General features: G+C 44.7%; 2 protein-coding genes across 2 annotated transcripts; both read left to right on the top strand.

Moving 5' to 3' along the window:
- The first annotated feature begins 4,054 nt into the window (after positions 1-4,054).
- On the top strand, positions 4,055-7,359 carry LOC133925942 (transcription factor HY5-like). Its single transcript, XM_062371682.1, has 3 exons — positions 4,055-4,732; positions 5,667-5,823; positions 6,995-7,359. The coding sequence occupies exons 1-3, from the start codon at positions 4,560-4,562 to the stop codon at positions 7,061-7,063; spliced, it is 399 nt and encodes a 132-aa protein (XP_062227666.1). The 5' UTR covers positions 4,055-4,559; the 3' UTR covers positions 7,064-7,359.
- A 781-nt stretch (positions 7,360-8,140) lies between these two features.
- LOC133925943 (putative cellulose synthase A catalytic subunit 11 [UDP-forming]) lies at positions 8,141-12,677 on the top strand. The gene is made up of 6 exons (XM_062371683.1): positions 8,141-8,308; positions 9,710-10,334; positions 10,416-10,553; positions 10,720-10,845; positions 10,939-11,148; positions 11,253-12,677. Exons 1-6 carry the CDS (start codon positions 8,229-8,231, stop codon positions 12,651-12,653), a joined length of 2,580 nt encoding a protein of 859 aa, XP_062227667.1. The 5' UTR covers positions 8,141-8,228; the 3' UTR covers positions 12,654-12,677.
- The last annotated feature ends 9,679 nt before the right edge of the window (positions 12,678-22,356 follow it).

The following is a 22,356-nucleotide window of genomic DNA, read 5'->3' on the forward strand; positions in this document are numbered from 1 at the left end:
TTTCTTTATTTTCAAAACCTTTTTCCAATTGAATTTCAACACAATTCCAAATGAGGTGTTAAAGCGGCTAAACCTAGCGAAATTTTGCAAACTTTTTCCACCCAATAAAACCTTATTGCATCTACAACAGCATGAATGCATTCAAACAATTATCCTAGGCCAAGTTAATTTTAGAAATTAATTTCCTATTGAGCTAAGTTGCAACACCTGAGTTAATTTCTAGGAAAATTTTAAATTATTGCAAATATTGAATGTTTGGTTGTTACAGTAGGTGAGCTCTTGACAACTACAGCGTAGGAATGCGGGGCAGATCCAGCAGTTGGAGGAGTTTTTGGGACCCTGAGTACACTGCTGAGACCGGATTTGGGGAGCGGGGGAGAGGGAGGGGGTATTGACGGGGTATCAGTTTGGATCTAGGAAGCGCACATCATAGGGTCAGGGGGTGGAGCTGTGTGATCCTGGTTAGGGCTAGGCACCAAGCGGGGGGAGGGGGAGCGTCTCAAAAGGGATGGGTTGTCACTTGGGTGGGAGGGGTCAGGTGGGACGTCGACGGTGAAGGGGGCAGCGGGGGCAACTTCAGCTCTCTCTCTCTCTCTCATGGTCCTCTCATAGGTAATTTTATGTGATCGAATATTGGTTTGGAGTCTCAAATTGAGTAGTTAGCATTTATATTGGAGCATCACAAGTCTACATTGTCAATTGGGGCACTACTTTGTTCAGTGTGGTGTCAGTAGTACAGAAAAATATCATGGACAAAAAGGGAGGGGCTCAGCAAGTACTTCCATTTACATATACGTTGCACATATACAAGCATAATCAATACACCTACAGTTCAAGGGTGCCATGGAACAAAGCTTGAATACATATTATCTAGTGGTATATCTTCAGCAATATGTAGATGACCTCAACAATGAAGATACTCAGCATTTCTTCTTCTTCGAGATGGCCATCGACAAGCATGTGCTAATACCATGGGATCCTGGTGGTTTCTATCAGAATGTCGATGGATTCACACCAGGTTCAAACATTCTTTTCGGCTTGAGGGTAAGTCGAATCTCAAGGAGAGAGGAATGTCACGGCTTGGGCCTACGGCTTGGGCTCCCGAAATGGACATATGGGCTGGACACCAAGGGCTGGCGCGGCCCACTCAGTTGGGAGCAGTATATGAAGCCATCACTCCAGCGAGGAGGGACATTGAAGAAAATATCAGACCAGAACATCTTCCTCCTCCTCCGGTCTTCTTCTTCCTCCCCGAGCTTGTCGGTGATATGGGAACCGGGGGTTCCCGAGTCCCGAGGCTAGGACAGCGCAGTGCCACATGGCGCCCTCCCTCGGGGACCATCTCCCCGAGGGCCTGAGAAGAGCCAAGTCTGGGAGGGGGTGCTCGGGGTCAAGAACTGTTGGTCCCCAAGTACCCAGAGTTCCCTGAGGACCCGAGAAAAGCCAAGTCCGGGATGGGGTGCTTGGGGCCAAGAACAGTTGGTCCCCGAGTACCCAGAGTTCCCCGAGGACTCGAGAAGGGCCAGGCCCAGGAGGGGGTGCTCGGGGCCAAGAACAGTTGGTCCCCGAGTACCCAGAGTTCCCCGAGGACCCGAGAAGAGCCAGATCCGAGAGGGGGGTGCTCGGAGCCAAGAACAATTGGTCCCTGAGCACCCAGAGTTCCCCGAGGACCCGAGAAGGGCCAGGCCTGGGAGGGGGTGCTCGGGACCAAGAACAGTTGGTCCCCGAGTACCCAGAGTTCCCCGAGGACCCGAGAAGCCCCTTGCCGGTGGACCCCGCAAGGACTCCATGATGAGGTGTCGATCGGTGGGAGGCCCGATGCTGCATTTAAGGGGGAGCGTGGCCGGTCACATCCAACCACTCTCCCCATGCCTGTCGTACTGAGTACGTCAGTCCCTACAACCGCCTGGCAGGAAGGCGTGGGAACAATTAATGCGGTAGGTCCCATCGCATGTCCCTTCGCAGGGCCTATAAAGGAAGACGGCTTAAAGATATCTTTGATGGGCTCGAGGCTTATCGCCCATCGCCCCGTTGCATCAGACCATGTCAGGCCTACTCTGACCGGACGAGCATGAGAGGGTACTCAGTGGCTGGCCGGTGGGCCCCCCTGCACCTGTTAAAGATGGGGCGTAAAGACCGACGGGACCGTTCGATGGACGCATTTTCAACCCTCTGTAACATCAACTGTAGACCCATAATGGTTGTTTACCATTTATTGTTTACAAGAACTTGTGCCCTCGTTCTGGGCACTTCCTGGAGGGCCTCCCCCGGTAGATAAAAGGGGGGAGCACTTCGTAGAAGGGGGACGAAGACTTAGAAGACAGGCTGAAGCCAACAAGCCAATAAGAGATTTCGAACAGCAGAAGCTCAAGATAGAAAGATAGGGCCCAAAATCTTGTAACACAGAGATCCAAAGAAAGTCATTTTAAGAGCATTAATAACACACTAGACACACAGGAGTATGGTATTACGCCTTCGTGCAACCTGAACCTGTCTAAATCCTTGAAGTATTTACTCCTACTAGCCGATGATCATTCGTCCCGCCTAAGTCTCATACACACGTATTAACCCTACGTACGAGGTAGATCCAGAATTAACCCCGGTCGAATCTCAAATAGGGTCCCTCAGAATCTCCGCTTACGGTGTTCATCCACCGACAGAGCTCCTTTTCTCTGATCCCATTCCCCTGTGCTGACTTGTATCTCTTCCCAATCTCATTCGTCTCTACCCTGTCTAGAAGTGTTGCCTCTTACCTCTGAACCTGAATCCACACTACATATCGAATTGGTCGCCTAATACTATCACAAAGTTGTGGATTTGGTGTGTCTGTAGGTGGATTTGTGTGATTGATGGGAGAGGGGTGACAATAAAGCTCTGCCTTCCCTCATAAAAGAAGTTAATCACTTGGAGAATTCATTTGTCACACAAACCCAAAAACTGTGGGCAATGATTGTCTCAGACAACAATGTTATTTTACCGTTCGATCATGATCAGCCAGTCCGTGCACAACGGGACTATAAACCGAAACACAATCAGCCTTCCATCACTCCTGAACTAGCACTATTAAATTTGCTCATGATCGTGTTGCTTTGACCCGAGCATATATACCGTGCTGCCGACGATACAGAGGATGCGCCAGACAGCGCGCACAAATCCGCCGTCAACTCACAGTCCCCTTCCCTCGCGGAGTTGCTGCTCGCCGAAAAAGCACTCGTATTAATAAAAATAGAGGCGCGCGCAGCTGCGCCTGCATGCACGCGCACGGGCGCACAGCTCACGCCTCGTGCTGCCCCGCACCTTGCTCGCAGATGCAGGCCCACCCACCTTGCTGACGTACGGGGTCCAGGCTTCCCATGGCCCGTGTGTCGGTGAGGCACGGCGGGGTGGTGGGGGGGGGGCAGGAGCGTGTCCACACGGCGCGCCTCGCCACCTTCCGTTGGCCGCAGCCAACGCGTGGCCGCACGCGCCAAGACGTGGATAGGTCAGCAGCCGTTTGATCTGGCGGGGATGAGCCCCCAGACCCCGCGATGGAACCGGAGGCCCTGTGACTATCAGTGTGTCAAAATCACCGAGCTAGATCCCCAGAAGCGAAAAACACAGTGCTTTTGTATATGGCCTACTCCTTATTGTTGAATTCAGTTATCATCCACTATGCTTCCTTTTGCGATTAAAAGGATGATGCAGAAACACACCACCACCACCACGCATCACAATTACGTATCCACAAGTGCACATTCTGTCATCTTTCTGCCACGTGAATAAAATTCTAACCTCATCTCTCTGCCACTACGATGGAAGTACTTCTTTCTTATGCTACTTGTATTTACGTGAACAACCACCGCCTACCCCACCCTCAGCAGCAGTGAAAGGCCTTTTTTTCCTGTGATGATATATGTTTATTCTATTTTTCTTCTTTTCAATCTAACTATTAGATTTCGTAAAAATCTTTCTAAACAGGATCATATAAAATTTGTTTTCTATCATCCATCTTTTGTGCAAAAAGGTTGCCCATGTTCAATAGGATCGAATCATCGAACACTTCCCAAGTTCAGGCAAGCGAAGCAAGCAAAGGCCAATAAAGGATCAGGGGACAGGGTAACGTGCACGCAATAAGAAATCCATCCAACCGGACGTGCGTAGCAGAGTGGCACAAGAATGCAAGATCAGACGACGAGCTCGCTGCCCTCCAGCAGTGAGAGGTCTTCGAGCTCAGCGCCGCAAACGGAAGCCAGACAAGGCACCCATACCACTCTTGTTTTTCGAGTTCTATTTTCCTGCTTGATTCTTTTTTTTTTTGCATTTTAGTTGCTTGATGATTCCGTTCTCGATCGATCACTTCATTTCACCAAGCATGTTCTTCTCACTTTGTTCTTGACTCTTTCATTTTACTTGGTGTTATAAAGGTGTTTCTCTTCTTTAGTTTTAATTTCCTCTTCTTTATGCAAAAGAAGCTTATTTGTCTTGTAAATTTATAGGTGAAGTATTTCTTTTACGTCGATCAGCATGCGTGCATACGAGGCTAGCTAGCTGACTGGTTTGAACCGGGCCGCGGTGCAGGGATGGAGAGCGATGAGGAGATCAGGAGGGTGCCGGAGTTCGGCCTGGATCAGGCCGGCCCGTCGACGTCAGGCACGTCGTTGGAGCGCGCCCAGTCGTCGTCCGCGGCACAGGCCGCCAGCGCGCGCCGCCGCTGCCGCAGCCCGGCCGACAAGGAGCACCGCCGCCTCAAAAGGTGTGTGTGGCCTTTCTACTCCTCTTCGTAGCTCGGGCATACTTACGAGTTACGAGCTGATGCTGCTGCCGCCTGTTGGTACGTCTACGTGGTACGTGCACATGAGCGCAGAGTAGATATAGCAGAGCCCAGAGCTTCGTGTCGGTGTGGTACTCAGAGTTTCCATAGCAGAGTAATATTCTCCTGTCATAAATATATGTTGTTTCAGATAGATAGACATATATAACTAAACTTTCTATACTTTGACCATAAGTATATTTTAAATATTTTGATTAGAAAAAGGGAAATCATATATTTATGCTTGTGTTGAAAGTACTTTCATAATATTATGTTTTTGGGGTGTTTATAAATTAATTAGAAAAAACAGTGGTCAGATATACACTTTATTTTGGAGGCTGTGTCATTGTGTTGATTACCGAAACGATATGTATTTGATCAGTAACGATATGTATTTGCGATCAGTAGAGAATGCGATACAAGTAATCAAGGTCTTAAATCTTGTAAAATTAATGAGGTTGAAAAATATTTCACATAATAGCTAGCATGATAGTTTCTGTTCTTCCAACAATTCAGCGGTTTGCAACAAGATGGTTGATAGTGGTGGGTATAATTTAGATTTAGCGATGGTATGGGAAGGAATCGTGAGAAGAAGTATCAGATTAGCGGATGTGCTTGTAGTCTAGCGGCCAAATTCTATAGGTGGAGGGAGCCGACGGGAGTTCGACTCTCGTTCCGCACTCTAAAAGATCTCCAAAATACACCGCGTAGTGAAGAGGCACCTGTAAAAAAAAGTATCAGAGTTATAGTCCACACCACAACGGGCTTGCTCGTTGCCATAAGCCCATCAACTATCCAGAATGGACAATTGGACAATGCACATGATCAGATGAGCAAATCTGTATATGTTGATGCTGACTCTCATCGACAATTCTAGGTTGCTACGAAACCGGGTGTCGGCTCAGCAGGCACGGGAGAGGAAGAAGGCGTACATGAGTGAGCTGGAGGTGAGGGTGAAGGACCTGGAGAAGAGGAACTCGGAGCTGGAGCAGAGGCTCTCCACGCTGCAGAACGAGAACCAAATGCTTAGACAGGTACACATCATATATATGTAGTCGCATTTCTCTTGTCTCCGTGCATGCCTGCAAAGTAATTCTCATGAATTAATAGAGACGCAAGCGTGCTTAAGTTCATAATAATATGATTAAATTTTACAAACTCATAACTATTTATACCTTTATAACGTAAAACCACAACTTCTAAAATCTATTTCATGAAACTATAACTACTTATGTCAACGCAAAACTATAATATTTTAGCCTGATTCTATCCGTCAGCTATAACTTTTTTGGCAAAAAAGTTATATTTTTACGTTAGAAAGGGTATAAATAGTTGCAGTTTTGTGAAATAGGTCTTAGAAGTTATAGTTATACATTACAAATGTATAAATAATTATGGGTTTATAAAATTTACTCTAATAATATGTAAAAAATCGATAGGCACAAATCAAGAAGAAGATCAATAATTTCAGAATTCGGATCATAATATCACAATAGTATACAATGCAAATCGACAAAGTACAGAATACTTTTTTTTTAGGAATGAAGTACTAGTAGGTAACCACTAAAAGAGGTACTTGTTTAATTGTATATCACTCCAAATCTCACCATCCAAAAGCTAACTTGCATAGATAGTTGTAGCTACAACTTGCATGGAGAATAACTTTCAGCATAGATACAATCCACTCCCCCCTCTATAATCCATCTCTTGAAGTCTTGTTATTTATTGACTGAAATGTGTGTGGCCAAAAACTTTTAAAAACTTTATTTTGGGCATTGGTGTACATGAAACTATTTGGAATTGTCGCATTAAAATGGTAATGGTAGATCTCTCATCTAGGTACGTCCAAATCATTATATCTTTAATAACTTTTGCCAGCATATAATTTGGAAAATATCCGGTGGATATCACATCTTGTAACATGTAAAGCAGGTGATGCTATACAAACATGTAAAATTTCAAGATCAAACATAAATTCATTCGGAAGGTACGGAGTTGACAAACGAAAACGTCGAAAATCAGGATGTATCCTGTCAAAATTGATGATCAACGCCGTACCAAAGATTGCTTCATCATTAATTCAAAATTAATGCTGAATACAAAAGAAAATGACGAGTTATGTTATGAAGATGCAACAACAATTCCAATGGTATTATAATTAACGTGAGATTGCTTGGTTGTTTTAATTTGATTTCCGCTCTGCAGGTACTGAAGAACACTGTAAACCGAAGAGGGCCAGTAGTGGCAGTGCCGGTGGAGACAGCAAATAGCTGACCTCCGGAAACTTCTATAGTTGGAAGAAAGCAGGGCAATACCTCTTGACGATTAAGGTTGAATTGGCTCCTTGCCTACTCTCCTGATTGATTGAGTTTGTTAATTTAGATGAAGTTCTTAGATCTAGAGAACGTTACGTGCTGCATATGTGCATGTCTTCAATCCGCTTTGGAACTTTTGTAGTTGTATGTACTAGTGTCGCTCTCTACGTACACCGTTGGCCGCCCTGCCAAAATGTAATGCGTAATCCCGGCCGTATATATGTAGATTGTACTTAATACGTATACGGCATGAATGCCATGGTCACCAAGTGCAATTAGGTTTCAGAAGTGGTATGTTTTCCTTTTATTTCTGTGTTATCTGCTCAACCGTGCAAATCATGTGAATTCCAACCTAAAACATTTTAGTTCGATTCAAGCATGAACAAAGTGAAAAAAATTCTATGCACCGGTGATGCAGATGCCTCCTCCTGCATCACCATATGTATGGCTACCACATATCTCCAATATAGATCTCAAAGCGGTGGAAGAGATACACTCGACGCTAATAATATAAGTCAACTAATGAGCATGAATGATAATTTTTATTTGTACCATATTTGTGACAGGTGGCTGCCATTCAAGTGGTACTGCAGGAACAGCGTCTGCAGAACAGCTCTTCAATCCTTCCTCCTAAGATCCAGGCTAACTTTTTCAAGCAATGGAATGACTGGTCTGCATAGATTTTTTTTTCGGGCTCCTGATTCCTAAAACAATCTCAACTTCATTCTTGTGCCATCATCATTGACCAGATCTTAGCTTAGGTTTACAGGAACAAGTAGATGCTGCTGCTCCTGATTCTTCAGCAGATACCGTTTCATCATCTGTCTGTTATGGCCACAGCTATGCTCTCGTAGCTACGACACAACAGTATCATCATTTGTCTTACCGTGTCGTTTGTTTCACTGAGACTACCTCGCAAACATCGCAGGATCCTTGTCGCTCCCGGCAAGATGCCTGGAACGGAATTATTTAGGATTGGGCCGGATCTGAGACGATGAAGACGAAGAGTGTGCAAGCCTGCACTGCAAGTCTGCAACCAAGAAAAACTTATTCAGATCGAGATAGTTTGTTTAGCTAGAAGAGAATCAAGGGATACTCTGAATTGTTCACATATTAGGATCAAGATGGACGAAGGGAGCCCAGAGATAGTGCCTGTAAACTCCCCAGCTTCAGACCCGGACCCGGAGCCTGAATCTTCAGAAAGGTGACTACCGGCATGTTCTTGTCCTCGCTCTTTTATCAATTCCACACCGTTTATTTAAAGGACACGGCTAAATTTCGGGCATGCATGTTACAGTAGTTTAGTATGCACGTTCGTATTTAGCAAAAATTAGTCTAAACACATACATTCATTTTTCATTTTTGAATAATTAACATCTAGTGTTTAGAGCTTAATTTTTTTATCTCACGGTCATTGTGTGACAAAAACCAAATACAATCTCGATGAAAATCCATCTATTCTTCCCTTTACACCCCTACCATACAAGAAAATTTATCAAAATATATAAGCAAAATCATATGATCCAAAAAGCAAAAATAAAACCGTGTGAAGGTAAATTATACCCATGTGTTCCCTACAAAGAAGAGGATAAGTATGAACACACGAAAAATAGAATTTCATCAAATACAAATGCTTATATTTTCTAAACCGTGTATCTAATCTCTGATCCGTTTGCATGTTTGTAGTCCTTATATTTTTATCAATAAAATGAGATCCATCTTAGTTATATTTTGATGTAATTTTTTAGACAGACACAAATTACCTATATTAAAATTGAAAAACTGCTAGACTAATCTAATTAAAATACTTAAGTGGTTTTCTAAAATTATCTATATTAGAACATTAAAAAAATATTCATTTATGCAACTCAGTTATTTACCCCGTTTCAATACATATCGGTTCATACTATCTTCACAACATCCACATCAGTACTTCACCTTATCAACTATCAGTTAGATAAGCAAGTTTTTTAAAAGTAATGTGCAAGTTTTCAAAAAATTGTAAGCAAATTATAATGCATTCAGAAGTATTTTTTTATATGAAGTTGATGTTAGAAAAAAATTCACTTTATCAACCATCAATCATATAAGCAAGTTTTTGTAAAATCATGAGCAAGTTTTTGTAAAATCGTAAGTAAATTATAATGCAATCAAAAGCACTTTTTTATATGAAGTTGATGTTAAAAAAATATCATCGAAATATACTCAACTGGGGTCTAGTTTGGAAGCTTTTATCGTACGAAACACGATGATGCAATCGGATTTTAATTTAGCTATGATTTTTTAAAGTTCTAAACTGGAGTTATATGTGAACGATATAGTAATTTTATCATCTTTCCCTTCTTTATGCATGCAACAGCACACCAACTAATAACATCCGGTGCTAAACAAACACGGATCAAAACGTGCATACCGCACAACTAGAACATACACACTCGGAATTTAGTCTTTAGGTTATTTAAATGCCGCTGCAAGTGAACAACAAATAGGTTTTAGTTTCATCCTGCTGATGAATCAGGTTTTGGTTTCTTTCGCAAGATTGGAACATGGGAATTTCACAATATTCCTGCAAAAGTATACATGAAACAAACGACCTGATTTGCAGCGGTGATGGTGATGGTGATGGCGCCCCTGAACCTCTCAGCAGGAAGCTGCCCATCCCGTCCGCCGAGCTCAACCTGTACCGCGCCGCCGTTATGATCCGCGCCGTCCTCGTCGCCGCCTTCTTCCGGTACCGCGTCACCCACCCGGTGTCCGACGCCCCGGGGCTATGGCAGGCCGCCGTCGCGTGCGAGCTCTGGCTCGCGTTCGCATGGCTGGTCGCGCAGCTCCCGAAGCTCTCCCCGACCAACCGTGCGACGCACCTCGACCGTCTGGCATCAAGGTACGAGAAGGACGGCGAGCCATCGCGGCTGGCTGGCGTGGACGTCCTCGTGACAGCGGCGGACGCGGGGAGGGAGCCGCCCCTGGCGACGGCGAACACGGTGCTGTCGGTGCTCGCGGCGGACTACCCCGCGGGGAAGCTGGCCTGCTACGTCTCCGACGACGGCGCGGACATGCTGGTTTTCGAGGCGCTGTTCGAGGCCGCGCGGTTCGCGCGGCGGTGGGTGCCCTTCTGCCGGCGGCACGGCGTGGAGCGGAGGGCCCCCGAGCTTTACTTCGCGCGCGGCGTGGACTACCTCAGGGACAGGGCCGCGCCGTCCTTCGTCAAGGAACGCCGCGCCATGAAGGTGACCCGTGATCGATTAGTCGGACGACCACCAGCGGTGGTCGATCAATGCATAGGCTGATCGTGGTTGATAGCATTGCAGAGGGAGTACGAGGAGTTCAAGGTGAGGATGAACTACCTCGCCGCGAAGGCGCGGAAGGTGCCGGAGGACGGATGGGCCATGTCGGACGGCACGCCGTGGCCGGGAAACAACCCAAGAGACCATCCTGCCATGATACAGGTCAATACTACGTTTGTTAGAAATTTCGCGGCAAAGTAGATGAAAACGATACGATTTTTACGTTGAGACAGTGAGTGACAAATCCTAAAATGACAATGAGAGAGGTGGCACAAATCCTAAATTTCCATTGGTTTATAACTTTGATCGAGTTGACCATGATCTCCAGGTTCTTCTGGGGCATCCCGGCGATCAGGACGCCGAGGGGCACGAGCTGCCCCGGCTCTTCTACGTGTCGCGGGAGAAGCGGCCGGGGTTCCAGCATCACAAGAAAGCCGGTGCACTGAACGCCCTGGTTCGTCCGCTTGATCCATCATTCTGCCTACAGCATGTTGATCTGCAATCTGTTCTTGACGTGCAATGTTTTTCTGCGTTGCTTTTTGGCCAGCTCCGGGTGTCTGCTCTGCTGACGAACGGCGCGTACGTGCTCAACCTGTGCTACGACCACTGCGTCACCAACAGCTGCGCTCTGAGGGAGTCGATGTGCTTCCTCATGGATCCTGAGGCCGGGAACAGGACGTGCTTCGTCCAGTTCCCTCTGCGCGTCGACGACGACAGCGACGACCGGCAGGCAAGCCGCCACTCCGTCTTCTTCGACGTAAGAGATCAAGCTCACTCACTCGAGGTCATGCGATGCTCTGGTTCAGCTGCTCTGAGTGAGTTGACTAACGAACGATCTTGCAATACAATGCTCTGGTTCAGATCGACATGAAGTGCTTGGACGGCATCCAGGGCCCGGTGTACGTCGGCTCCGGCTGCTGCTTCAACAGGAAGGCGCTGTACGGGTTCGATCCCGCGTTGGCTGAAGACGATGAGGACGAGACGACGACCCGTTGGAGCTCGTGGTGCTTCAGAAAGGTGAAGGAGCGCGCGCTGAGGAGGACCATGTCCACCGTGCCCCTGCTTGACTCGGAGGAATCCGACGAGCAGACCGGAGCAGACAATGCAAGAACAAGGCGGAGGCTGCGCTCCTACCGCGCCGCGCTGGAGCGGCACTTCGGCCATTCGCCGGCGTTCATCGCCTCGGCGTTCGCGGGGCAAGGGCGCTGCGGTGGCGGCGGCTCGGACCCCACGGACGTGGCTGCTGGATCCCTCCTCAGGGAGGCCATCCACGTCGTCAGCTGCTCGTACGAGGAGCGGACTAGGTGGGGCAAAGACGTTGGTTGGATATACGGCTCCGGCGGCGGCGACCTGGTCACGGGGTTTAGGATGCACGCGCGCGGGTGGGAATCGGCGTACTGCGCGCCGGCCCGGGCTGCGTTACGGAGCTTCTCACGTGCCAGCCCCACGGACCTCCTCGCCGGGGCGTCGCGTCGGGCGGTGGCGGCCATGGGGGTCCTGCTGAGCCGCCATTGCCCCGTCTGGGGCGGCGGGCGCTTGCGGATCCTGCTGCGGCTGGGCTACGTGAGCTGCGTCGCCTACCCGCTAGCATCCCTCCCGCTCACCGTCTACTGCGCGCTCCCCGCGGCCTGCCTCCTCACCGGCAAGTTCGTCTTCCCGGACGACGTGAGCTACTACGACGGGGTCCTTCTCATCCTGCTCCTGTCCTCGGTGGTGGCCACGGTCGTGCTGGAGCTGCGGTGGAGCGGCGTGCCTCTGAGGGCGTGGTGGCGGGACCAGAAGCTCTGGGTGGTGACCGGCACGTCGGCGTGCCTCGCCGCCGTGTTCCAGGGGGTGCTCCGGGCGTGCACCGGGATCGACGTCGGTTTCTCCACGGAGACGGTGATCAGTTCGTCCCTGGATGACGACGGCGGCGGTGATTCCTCGGACGCGCGGAAGTCCGTGCGGTGGTCGAACCTGATGGTGCCGCCGGCGAGCCTGCTGCTGGGCAACCTCGCCGGCGTGGTCGTGGCGGTGTCGTACGGGGTGGACCACGGGTACCAGTCGTGGGGCCCGATCATCGGGAAGCTGGCGCTCGCCGGGTGGGTGGTGGCTCACCTGCAGGGGTTCCTCAGGGGCCTCCTGGCGCGGCGGGACCGGGCGCCCACCATCGCCGTGCTCTGGTCGGTGCTCTTCGTCTCCGTGCTCTCGCTGCTCTGGGTCAACGTCGACTCCTTCTCGGCGCTGCCGGCGCGGCCCACGTCACAGCAGACGGTCTTGTGAGAAAAATTAAGATGCATCCCAAGCCGGGCCGTGCTGTTTCAGCGTTGTTCAGGGCTTCAGGCCCATGAACTTATGAACTCATATCCATGAGGCCCAATTTACCTTGTCTGTTGTCTGTCTACGGTGTACCCAAGATTAAACTTCCTCACCTGAACATGAAAACCGAATATTTATTTCTCTGAGCTTACAAAATCCAAACAACTGCCTCCCCAAAGTTTTTTTTTCGATGAATACCTGAGGTGTTTTTCAGGGTGCTTTTGTTGGAAAAGGTCCATTATAGTGTTTTTCAACTATGGTTTTGTACCGAAAATGAAAAACCATGTATTTCCCCTTGGGTATTATATTTTACGAAAACTGGAGCAGATAAACCCCTTAGATATATTTTTGTCACCAGTAATACATGATGTGGCGAATACTAAACATAAATACATACCAGATCCGTATGTTACTCGGAATAATCCCTTGTGTCACTAATAAGATGGAGAAAGTAAGAGCAGAGAGAAGGGATACAAATCCAAAACATGACCGTCAAAATTAGTGTTTTTGTCATCCGTAAAGCGTGATGTGGCGAATACTAAACATAAATACATACCAGATCCGTATGTTGCTCGGAATACGTAAAGAATAATCCCTTGTGTCACTAATAAGACAGAGAAAGTAAGAGAAGAGAGAAGGGAAAGAGATCCAAAAGATGACCGTCAAAATTGTGTTTTACCGATTAGTACCTTAGTTGTCAGCCACTTCATTTGCCACTGTAGTAAAACCATCTTCGCAATTACCACACTGGGTGTTATTTGTTTCGAGTTCATAAGTTTATGGACGTAGATACCCGATCACAGAGTTTGATATGTTAACTGACCAATGCACAAAAGTGCAAAGGGAACACTAGACATTTTATTTCGAAGAAGCTAAAATTATATGGTCTTGTTTTATAACTTCACAAGTGAAGGGGTTATAGATACCGGATTTTAGAGTTTCCGGGTTTGAATGGGAATAGATTGGTTTTACCAATTAGTACAGACAAAAAACCTGGACTTCGTCTTGTTTTAGAGTTGGCCGCGTTGGTTACTTCGGTTCTTGCTCCTCGGTGTAACTTGTCTGGACTTTGGAGGTAGTGCGTTAACCATTTTGCCCAAAACAAGAGTACTGATGAGGGCACCGACGTCGGTGTCTTGATTTTGCTCTCTCTTTCACGGTACCAACAAATAATACTAAACTCTTTCTCTAAATTTTACTTGAATAACAACAATAGTACTTAGTAGATTGAACTGAAACCAATCTATCTCAGCAAGAGCAAATATAACGGCGTGATGGTACTAGAACTTGTGCAACCTTTGAGATCAATCTTACACAAACAACAAAAGTAACTTGTAGAAGATGGATCAGCAGCTCGGTTTACAAGATTGAAGTAGATGCAAACAAAAAATAGGATTTATCCACCCGTGGTACAGAAAAGAACACGATCAGAGAATGAGAAACCAACAAGATTCTGCTGTGCGCCTATGAATTGATAATCTAATCACACACCAACGCAATTCACTAAAGATTGGCAACCTTCAGTAAAACATCAACGATGGGAGCGCCATCATTCAGCTTGTAGGAGGAACGTCCTCGATGAAGCACGCAAAACAAATCTGATCATCATACAAGGGATGATGCCCCAAATATAGGCACACAGGCCTCGACTTCAACTTGTACTCGAACACCAAAACCTAACTCGACCAAAAACAACTCACGCGGACAAGTTTGACTCATCCATGCATTAAGCGTACTCAACTAGAATTCGGACTCAACCATAACTCATACCATGAATAAAATAATATGGCTACCTTGCTAATACTCCTATTATGACTTCTCTAATTAAACTAGCCAGCTGATCTATTGACTCTAAACTTAAACTTGCAAAATAATTAAGTCGGCAGCTCAAATCGCATAGCACCAACCTGAATAAACTTTGTTGGCCTCTTTGCTTGGTTTTCCTCATTGTTCTTGCACTGAAAATTAATTCCTCGAAAAATATTTTTGCTCAGCGTAACATCAGAAGTAGCTAGGGTTTCACCTTCCCTCACCTTGGCATCCTCCATAGCAAAAGAAAATGCACCGAGTTGTATAAGAAATTTATTTAATGTATTGTATTACTTTTCACCGAATAAAGTAGAAATAATATGATGAGTTATAGGTTCATCATCCTTCCTCACTTGAAATAAAACCGTCCTCAGCTTTGAGGTAATATCAAGTGCTTTCTTCTTCTTTGCAGCAAGAAAGACCTCTGCCTTGATGAATGTTTCATGCATTGGTTTGAGCACATGGTGTACACCCCTGTGAACAAAAGAATAAGTATTGGAATAGCCCTCATGAGTAACATTGAGGTCATATTTTCATGGCCTCCCTAATAACAAGTGACAAACATTCATCGGCACCACATCATAGTCCACCTTATCATAATAATCACCAATGGACAATGCAACCCGCACCTTATGAGTAATTTTCAGCATACCATTTTGATTCATCCATTGCATATAATGCGGCGTAGGTAGCCTCCGCGTAGATAAGGATAATGCATGCACCAAATCTGAACTAACATCGTTGGTAAAACTTTCACCATTAATAATTAATTTGCACACCTTGTCTTGTACTTTGCACTCCGATTGGAACACATTACGGCGTTGTCCCCTCACTCCAACAAGTGTACCATCGCGCTGAATTTTATGGGCTAACAAAGATAAACCCGTCTTAGAAACATCAACATCATTATTATCATTATCTGTCGTATACAAATTAGGGTAGTTATCACAAGTATGACCATCATAAACAGACCTTTTTTTAGATTCTTCAGAAAGACTATCAGAAACATAGCATTCTTTTGTCATCAACACCTTATTTTTATTAGGACAATCCCTCATAAAATATCCTCTTCCTCCACAAGTATAACACAACTTTCCAGAATGAGAAGAAGATGCAGTAGAAGATTCAACTCTGGATTATGCTTTACTCATTGAACCAATGATAGATTTAGAAACCGCCACAGAGTGCTCGGTTTGAAGGAAACCGACTTAGTAGCAGCACCCCTATCATCGTCTTGCTAAAAAGAACGAGACCGACTAGCAACACAACGAGCTTTTAATTGTTGCTCCACCCTCTGAGTGACATGCACCAAACTTTGCATATCAGAATAATGTGCAGTTTCAACATGTTCCTCCACATCCCAATTCAAACCATTAATAAATTGAGATATAGTGGCATTCTCATCCTCTTGCACACCTGTACGGATCATCAAAAGTTTCATCTCCTTGTAATAAGCATCAACACTAAGATCACCTTGCTCAAGGCGTTACAAATGAGTATACAAGGTCCTAGTAAAATGTTCAGGTATAAAGTGACGATGCATAATATCCTTCATATAGTTCTAAGTGTGTGGACGACCTCCGGTACGACACAAAGAATTCCACTAAGTCAAAGCATACCCGGTGAACTCAATAGATGCAACACGTACCTTCTTCTCCTTTGAATAATTATGGCTATAAAAAATTTGATCACAGAGTATCTCCCACTCCAAATAGTCATTCGGCTCACCCAATCCCAAAAAAGAAGGCATAGAAAATTTTAACTTACCAAGCCCTTTATCTGGCGGAAAATGAAAAACACGACTAACCATATTGCTATCACAGTTAACATGACGAATATCAGCTGCAAGTCTCTCCATATGAGCATCATGTCGATGAAGAGGATGTCGTGGTCAACACTGATAATCAGCACCATCATATTGTAGCCCTGGACTCTCATCACCTCCATTATATGCATGGTGGTCAGGAGAATGACGACGCCGTTCAACATGTGCATCATGTCTTGGAGGGTGTAGATGACCAGCAAGCTCTGCAATAGTCTTCTTCAGATCAGCAAAACCATGATCTATGCGATTCTCTAAATACTGACAAGTAGCAGTCAATCCATCCCTGACTTTTGCGGACGAGTTAGGGTTATAGATAGAACATGACACTTGAGGTAAACCATCAACAACACCATGAGTTGAAGCTTCAACATCAATAGCTTTAGAATTCTCGGAATTCACCATCTTACAAATTCTGAATAAATAGAGGACAAGAAAAATTCAGAAGTACCGTGAGCAACCCAGACTCTGATACCACTTGATGAGGGCATCGACCCTGACGCCTTGATTTGGCCATCTCTTTCACAGTACCAACACACCAACACTAAACTCCTTCTCTGAATTTTACTCGAACAGCAGCAATAACACTTAGTAGATTGAACTGGAACCAATCTATCTCGGCAAGATCAAATATAATGGCATGATGGTACCAGAACTTGTGCAAGCTTTGAGGTCAATCTCACACAAACAACAGAAGTAACTTGTAGAAGATGGATCAGCAGCTCGGTTTACAAGGTTGAAGTAGATACAAACCAAAATTAGGATTTCTCCACCCGTGGTCCAGGAAAGAACACGAACAGAGAATGAGGAACCAACAAGATTCCACTGTGCACCCAGGAATTGACAACCTGATCACATACCAACACAATTCACTCAAGATTGGCAACCTTCAGTAAAACATCAGCGATAGGAGTGCCATCGTTCAACTTGTAGGAGGAATGTTCTCGATGAAACACGCAAAACAAATCTGATCCTCATACAAGGGACGACGCCCCAGATATAGGCACACAAGCCTGGACTTCGACTTGGACTGGAACACCATTTATTTGATGCATTGTATTCCTTTTTACCGAATAAAGTAGAAATAATATAAGGAGTAAAGAGCTCATCAACAACATTGGGTGTCGCTGGGTTCCACGTACATACCTGTCCTAGTACTATTTGGGTACTTTCTCGAAATAGAACTTAATAATTGAACATGCTCTAGGAAAACGTTTATCTTCATATAATGCATAATAATTCAGCACAATGGATTCATTTTTATTTAAACTATTTTACGAATTTACCGTGTTGTATTATTGTTCTCTATTTTGAAGAAAAGAAATCTAGCATTTGGGCTCTACGTTGGGAAACGGAAACAAGACAACACCATATAGGGCATAAACAGCACGGTGTTTCAGTGTGAAGACCTAGTTGAGGTAGAAGAGATGTTAATGGTTAGGAGTACCTCATTTGGCATTGAGGTTGATTACGGTTATCTGGTAGGTGGAACTCCTCATTACATGATACGTGTGAGAGAAACGATGGTCGTACGACAAAAATTGTCTAAACAAATTGATTAGACAAAAAAAAATCTGAGTTTTTTAATTATAAATTGTGAGGTTTTCTACTATTGTTTCTTTTACACGAGCTTCAAAGACAAATGTAATATAACACAAAACAACAACTAAAAACTGAACAAATAACCAGCTTAATGTTGATCTAGCTGTTAAGGCTTTTCTAAAGGACCTGTAGATTAATCGGAGCGGATTTGTTCCCTAGATAAGGGGGAAGCATGAAAAGATCATGAAAATGATGAGATAATATCCTGCTAGGCAGTAAACTAGGGTTGCAACTGGGGCAGTTCGGTGCGGCCTAAGTTGTGACCTGTGTGCCCTACTTGAGAAGATAGAGGTCATGGGTCGACCCAAACCTTTTTTCTCTACAAACCGCTTGTAATACTTTGGCATATTATTGTGTCCGGTTTCGGCATGTGCAGCCCAAGTGTTCCGGTATGGTGGTAGTTATACGCTTTTATGCTTCAAATATAGCAAATTTGGATCAATCCTTTTACACGAAGCGAGAACGAAAGTATAAGAGATGTGCTATATATATGCGGACCTGCCCATAGGGGGGATGGACTGTAAGGGAATTTTAGAGACAGAGTGTGACAGATGATATCAGAGCTAACTCTCGCTGCACGAGTGTATGCGTGTCGGCCCGTGAATGGGACATAGCATGACAATGGTACCAAGGGAAGATCATGTGTATTTATCTACCATGTACGCAGTAATATGTCAAGGGCATCAGCTCTGAAGGGGACAGAGTGTAATACCCTGACCATTAGTGTTTCTAAATTTGATCTGTGCTGCTCAAGTGTTCCGATGTGGTGGTGTTAGTACCACCTTGATAGTTTAGATAGGTTGGAAACAGCTTATAAACCTCCACACTCCAAACATAGTGCATCTATGTTAACCTTTACATGAAGCAATAACAAAAATATATATAGGACCGAAAATGACGACTAAAGGGGAGGTGAATTGATGTCTTACAAATTTCTTACGAAATAGATGGGCTACTCCTTATTCACCCAATACTCCTCAAAAACGCACAAATAGAAGTATAAACTTTAGATAGACAAAGCGAGAAAGAAAGTTACAAAGCAACATGACTCCACAGATGAAATATGAACTATAGGTTCTATTCAAGACTATTCCATATATCTTTGAATATAAAAATTTGAAACTTGAACGAAGAACAAAGCAAAAAGATAGTCACCAAAAGAAGCAACTCTACAAGTTGATGGTTTAGAGATAAGGGGATTCAAGACCATCTCAAATATATGAGTATATAAACATTTATGCCTCTAGCAATAAGAAGAACACCTTCCCAAGGTTAAAAAATCACAGCTCAAAGGCAAAAACGAAAATCAACGAGAAAAACACAACCGAAAAAATGGAAAACTTACAAACTTGCAAGAGAGCCAATAGAGAGAGACTAGAAGGAGGAGAATTCAAGCATATGCAAAAACATAAACTTCATTACTCAAAGAGGTCAGCCCTATTTTAGGCGGATTACAAGGATTTTTCTCATAAAAATTCTCACCTATTATATAGGCTAAGCACTCATCTTCATCTCCTCTATAACCTTAGCACTAGTCTCTTAAATGGGTGGCACAAAGAGCTCAAGTGGCTGGTTCTATCTCTTGCATAGCCATACCCCTCTATTTATAGGCATAGAAAACTTAATCCTTAAGTTTCCTAACTTGTTACTAAAATACCATCTCTTGTAGTATACTCCTACCTACCACCAAGAGTATTTTAGTCTATTTCTTGCTCCATCCATCGAATGGTCGCGTTGTCTTCATGACTTAGCTTTGCCTCGACACAAGCTTTACGATGGTGACACATACTCCTCCAGTCCTCCCACGGTTTTGAGGTCATACCGTGAAACTCTCTGCACACTTCTCAAAACGTGACTCGCCACTTACTTACACATTAAGCAAATACTCTAATGTCAACATGTGTACTTCATCTTACGATCCTAACTGCCGGCAAGTCTCTCCCGCTTCCGATCCCTCGGACCGACTTATCACTTGCACCGGCATCCTTTTCACTTACTTTGTTAACACGCCGTCTTCATCCTCAGTTTCATACTTTTCTTAACCTCCACGTGTACAGTTAGGATCATCTTTGACTCCGTCTGGCCTCCTTAATCGTCTGGCACTAAGCACTCACTTAGCCCTGATCATCCGCCGTCGACCGACAAGTTGCATTTGTCATCTGCACATAATGAGACAAGCAAACATGTATCTCCCAACACCATGTGAACTCCTCACATGTTAGTCCAAATCAAAGTCCCTGCATAAAGACCAAGTCACACAAAAAATGTGAACACCAGATGATCCGACGATCACACCAGTACAAGCACTGAATCATCCGATGCGTACACTCTCTAGCTCTGGAGTCTCTAAAAAAATGCTCCGGCGTTGCTCCGATGTTCAGTCATGCCCATCACCGAACCTTCCGGTGAGGACAACGCCAGTCAGGCCATTTTGCAGCATCTCTGTTAAATGATCCGGTGTTCAAAACCTCTAATACCGAACCTTCCGGTGAGTAGATCAGCTCTAGCACTAAAAACTTGCACTTCTGTTAAATGCTCTTCCAGATAGCACCAGACTATCTAGTAAGAACAATTTTCCTCTCACCAAATTATTCGGTGAGCACACTTTTTCTAGATTCTGAAACAGACAACTTCAACTTCAAATTTAGTCAATTTTTAAATATAAACAAGCTTATACAATCTTAAAATCATCTAACTAAATTAACACTTTATCAATCACTCATCACATACTAACCAAAATATATTTTAACTTAGTTTCTCAATAGAAAAGATATGTTATATATATATATATATATATATGAATCCGCTCTAAAAGTGAACTGACATGTAAGCGAAATTTAGAGAAAAGATGTTACACCGCTTAACCTATGGGGCACTGTAGGTTGTCCATTCCGTTGTGTGTCGTTGCTTTTCACTGAAACTACGAACACCTACGGTCTTTGGAGGTTCTATAATGGCGGTCATGCCTACCTACCGGCTGGTGGAGAGAGCGAGACATGTCGCTACTCCCTGGTTCAGGAACGAAGGCGGAGGATAAGCCCTCGCAAACGGTGAATTTTGCTTGGAAATATTGCGAGCGCGGAGACCATTGCCCCCGTAGACGGTGGCTCGGGCTTGGCGTCATTTCTAGCTCGGCGGTGACCAGTGAACTCGTCTCGGACTCCACGAAATACTTCACCTCGTGCCCAGCAACCATTCCCATCTCTATCGTCACCGCAGAAACCAAGTAAAAAGACCAAATTGACAATGAATTTAACATGCAGTGCGATCCTGATCCTGACCCTAGGGCTCGGCTCCCGCCATAGATGGGGCCCAAGCTCAGCCGCTTAGCATGGAAAAAGGCAACGAAGCAAGATAGGTCGACAATACAACTTCGAGCGGCGGTGAGCTGGAGCTTGCAGGAGGTAGGAAGATGGGAATCAGAAGTAGCGATAGGGTCGGTTTGACCCTAGGGGCGATGGGTCCATCCCCCAGTTAGGCCCTTTCGAAGTTGGGGTCAACCCGGTCCATTCCATTGCTGAAGTTTAGGGGCAGGTCACGAATTTCGTCGTACCACCCCGCTTGCCGCCCTACACTAAACTAGGTGAGTTCCCTCAACTTCTCAACGTTGGCAGCAGTAGGTAAGGAAGTGGGATCTATTTGAAATATGAGATTTTGTTTGGATCCATAAGAGGCGTTTATTCTATAGATTTGTACATTTCAAAAATAAAATGCACTATGCTTTTCATGTACCTAAGCTAAAAACGGAGGGACATTAAGGATGTATTTGATTAGAGGGATATTTCTGCTTGAGAGATGACCCTAATTTTTTAAGGTATTTGGTTAGAGAGATATCTTTGGATGAGAGATGATCATTCAATTTTTTAGTGTTTGGTTAAAAGGTAAGCTAAATATGATGGTTATCTAGAGGGGATAGTCTTCTCACATGTTGGATAAGCTCAACGGTCAAAAGCTGCTGGACGGAGCCATCCATATTCTGGATAAGTTTTATCCCTACTAATATGATATATTCTGATTGGTTAGAGTAAATGTACTTTTATATTAATATGCTTTAAATGATATTATCTACTTAATCGTTTATCTGATTTGCGATCCGATTGTACCGTTGTATTAATTGTAATTGCAATTAAATCAACAAAATAAGATCTCACATGATTATATTTTAATTAAAACTAAATATATGATAAGCGAGTCCAATAAACTTTTGATTAACCCCATCCAAGTTTTATCTGTCCAATCAAATAAGAAATTAGATGTACTATCTATACTACCAAATAAAAAATTTGATCATCTCATTCAACAAAATATAGATAATCATATCTCATTCACCTCATCCTCCCACTAAAATTGATATTATTCTACCCAAAAATGAAATTAAACCAATGGGACAAAAAAAAACTACACTTTTTTCGATGGCCAGTTGGCGACGCGTGC

Source organism: Phragmites australis, chromosome 8 (genome assembly GCF_958298935.1).
Source record: "Phragmites australis chromosome 8, lpPhrAust1.1, whole genome shotgun sequence".
Lineage (NCBI taxonomy): Eukaryota > Viridiplantae > Streptophyta > Magnoliopsida > Poales > Poaceae > Phragmites > Phragmites australis.

What these genes read in the sequence shown, in the direction of transcription:
- LOC133925942 (XM_062371682.1), top strand. Translation starts at nt 4,560, where the DNA reads ATGGAGAGCGATGAGGAGATCAGGAGGGTGCCGGAGTTCGGCCTGGAT. An exon ending in GAGCACCGCCGCCTCAAAAG is followed by an intron (nt 4,733 to 5,666) that starts GTGTGTGTGGCC and finishes CGACAATTCTAG; the next exon opens with GTTGCTACGAAACCGGGTGT. An exon ending in AGAACCAAATGCTTAGACAG is followed by an intron (nt 5,824 to 6,994) that starts GTACACATCATA and finishes TCCGCTCTGCAG; the next exon opens with GTACTGAAGAACACTGTAAA.
- LOC133925943 (XM_062371683.1), top strand. Translation starts at nt 8,229, where the DNA reads ATGGACGAAGGGAGCCCAGAGATAGTGCCTGTAAACTCCCCAGCTTCA. An exon ending in GAGCCTGAATCTTCAGAAAG is followed by an intron (nt 8,309 to 9,709) that starts GTGACTACCGGC and finishes CCTGATTTGCAG; the next exon opens with CGGTGATGGTGATGGTGATG. An exon ending in AGGAACGCCGCGCCATGAAG is followed by an intron (nt 10,335 to 10,415) that starts GTGACCCGTGAT and finishes ATAGCATTGCAG; the next exon opens with AGGGAGTACGAGGAGTTCAA.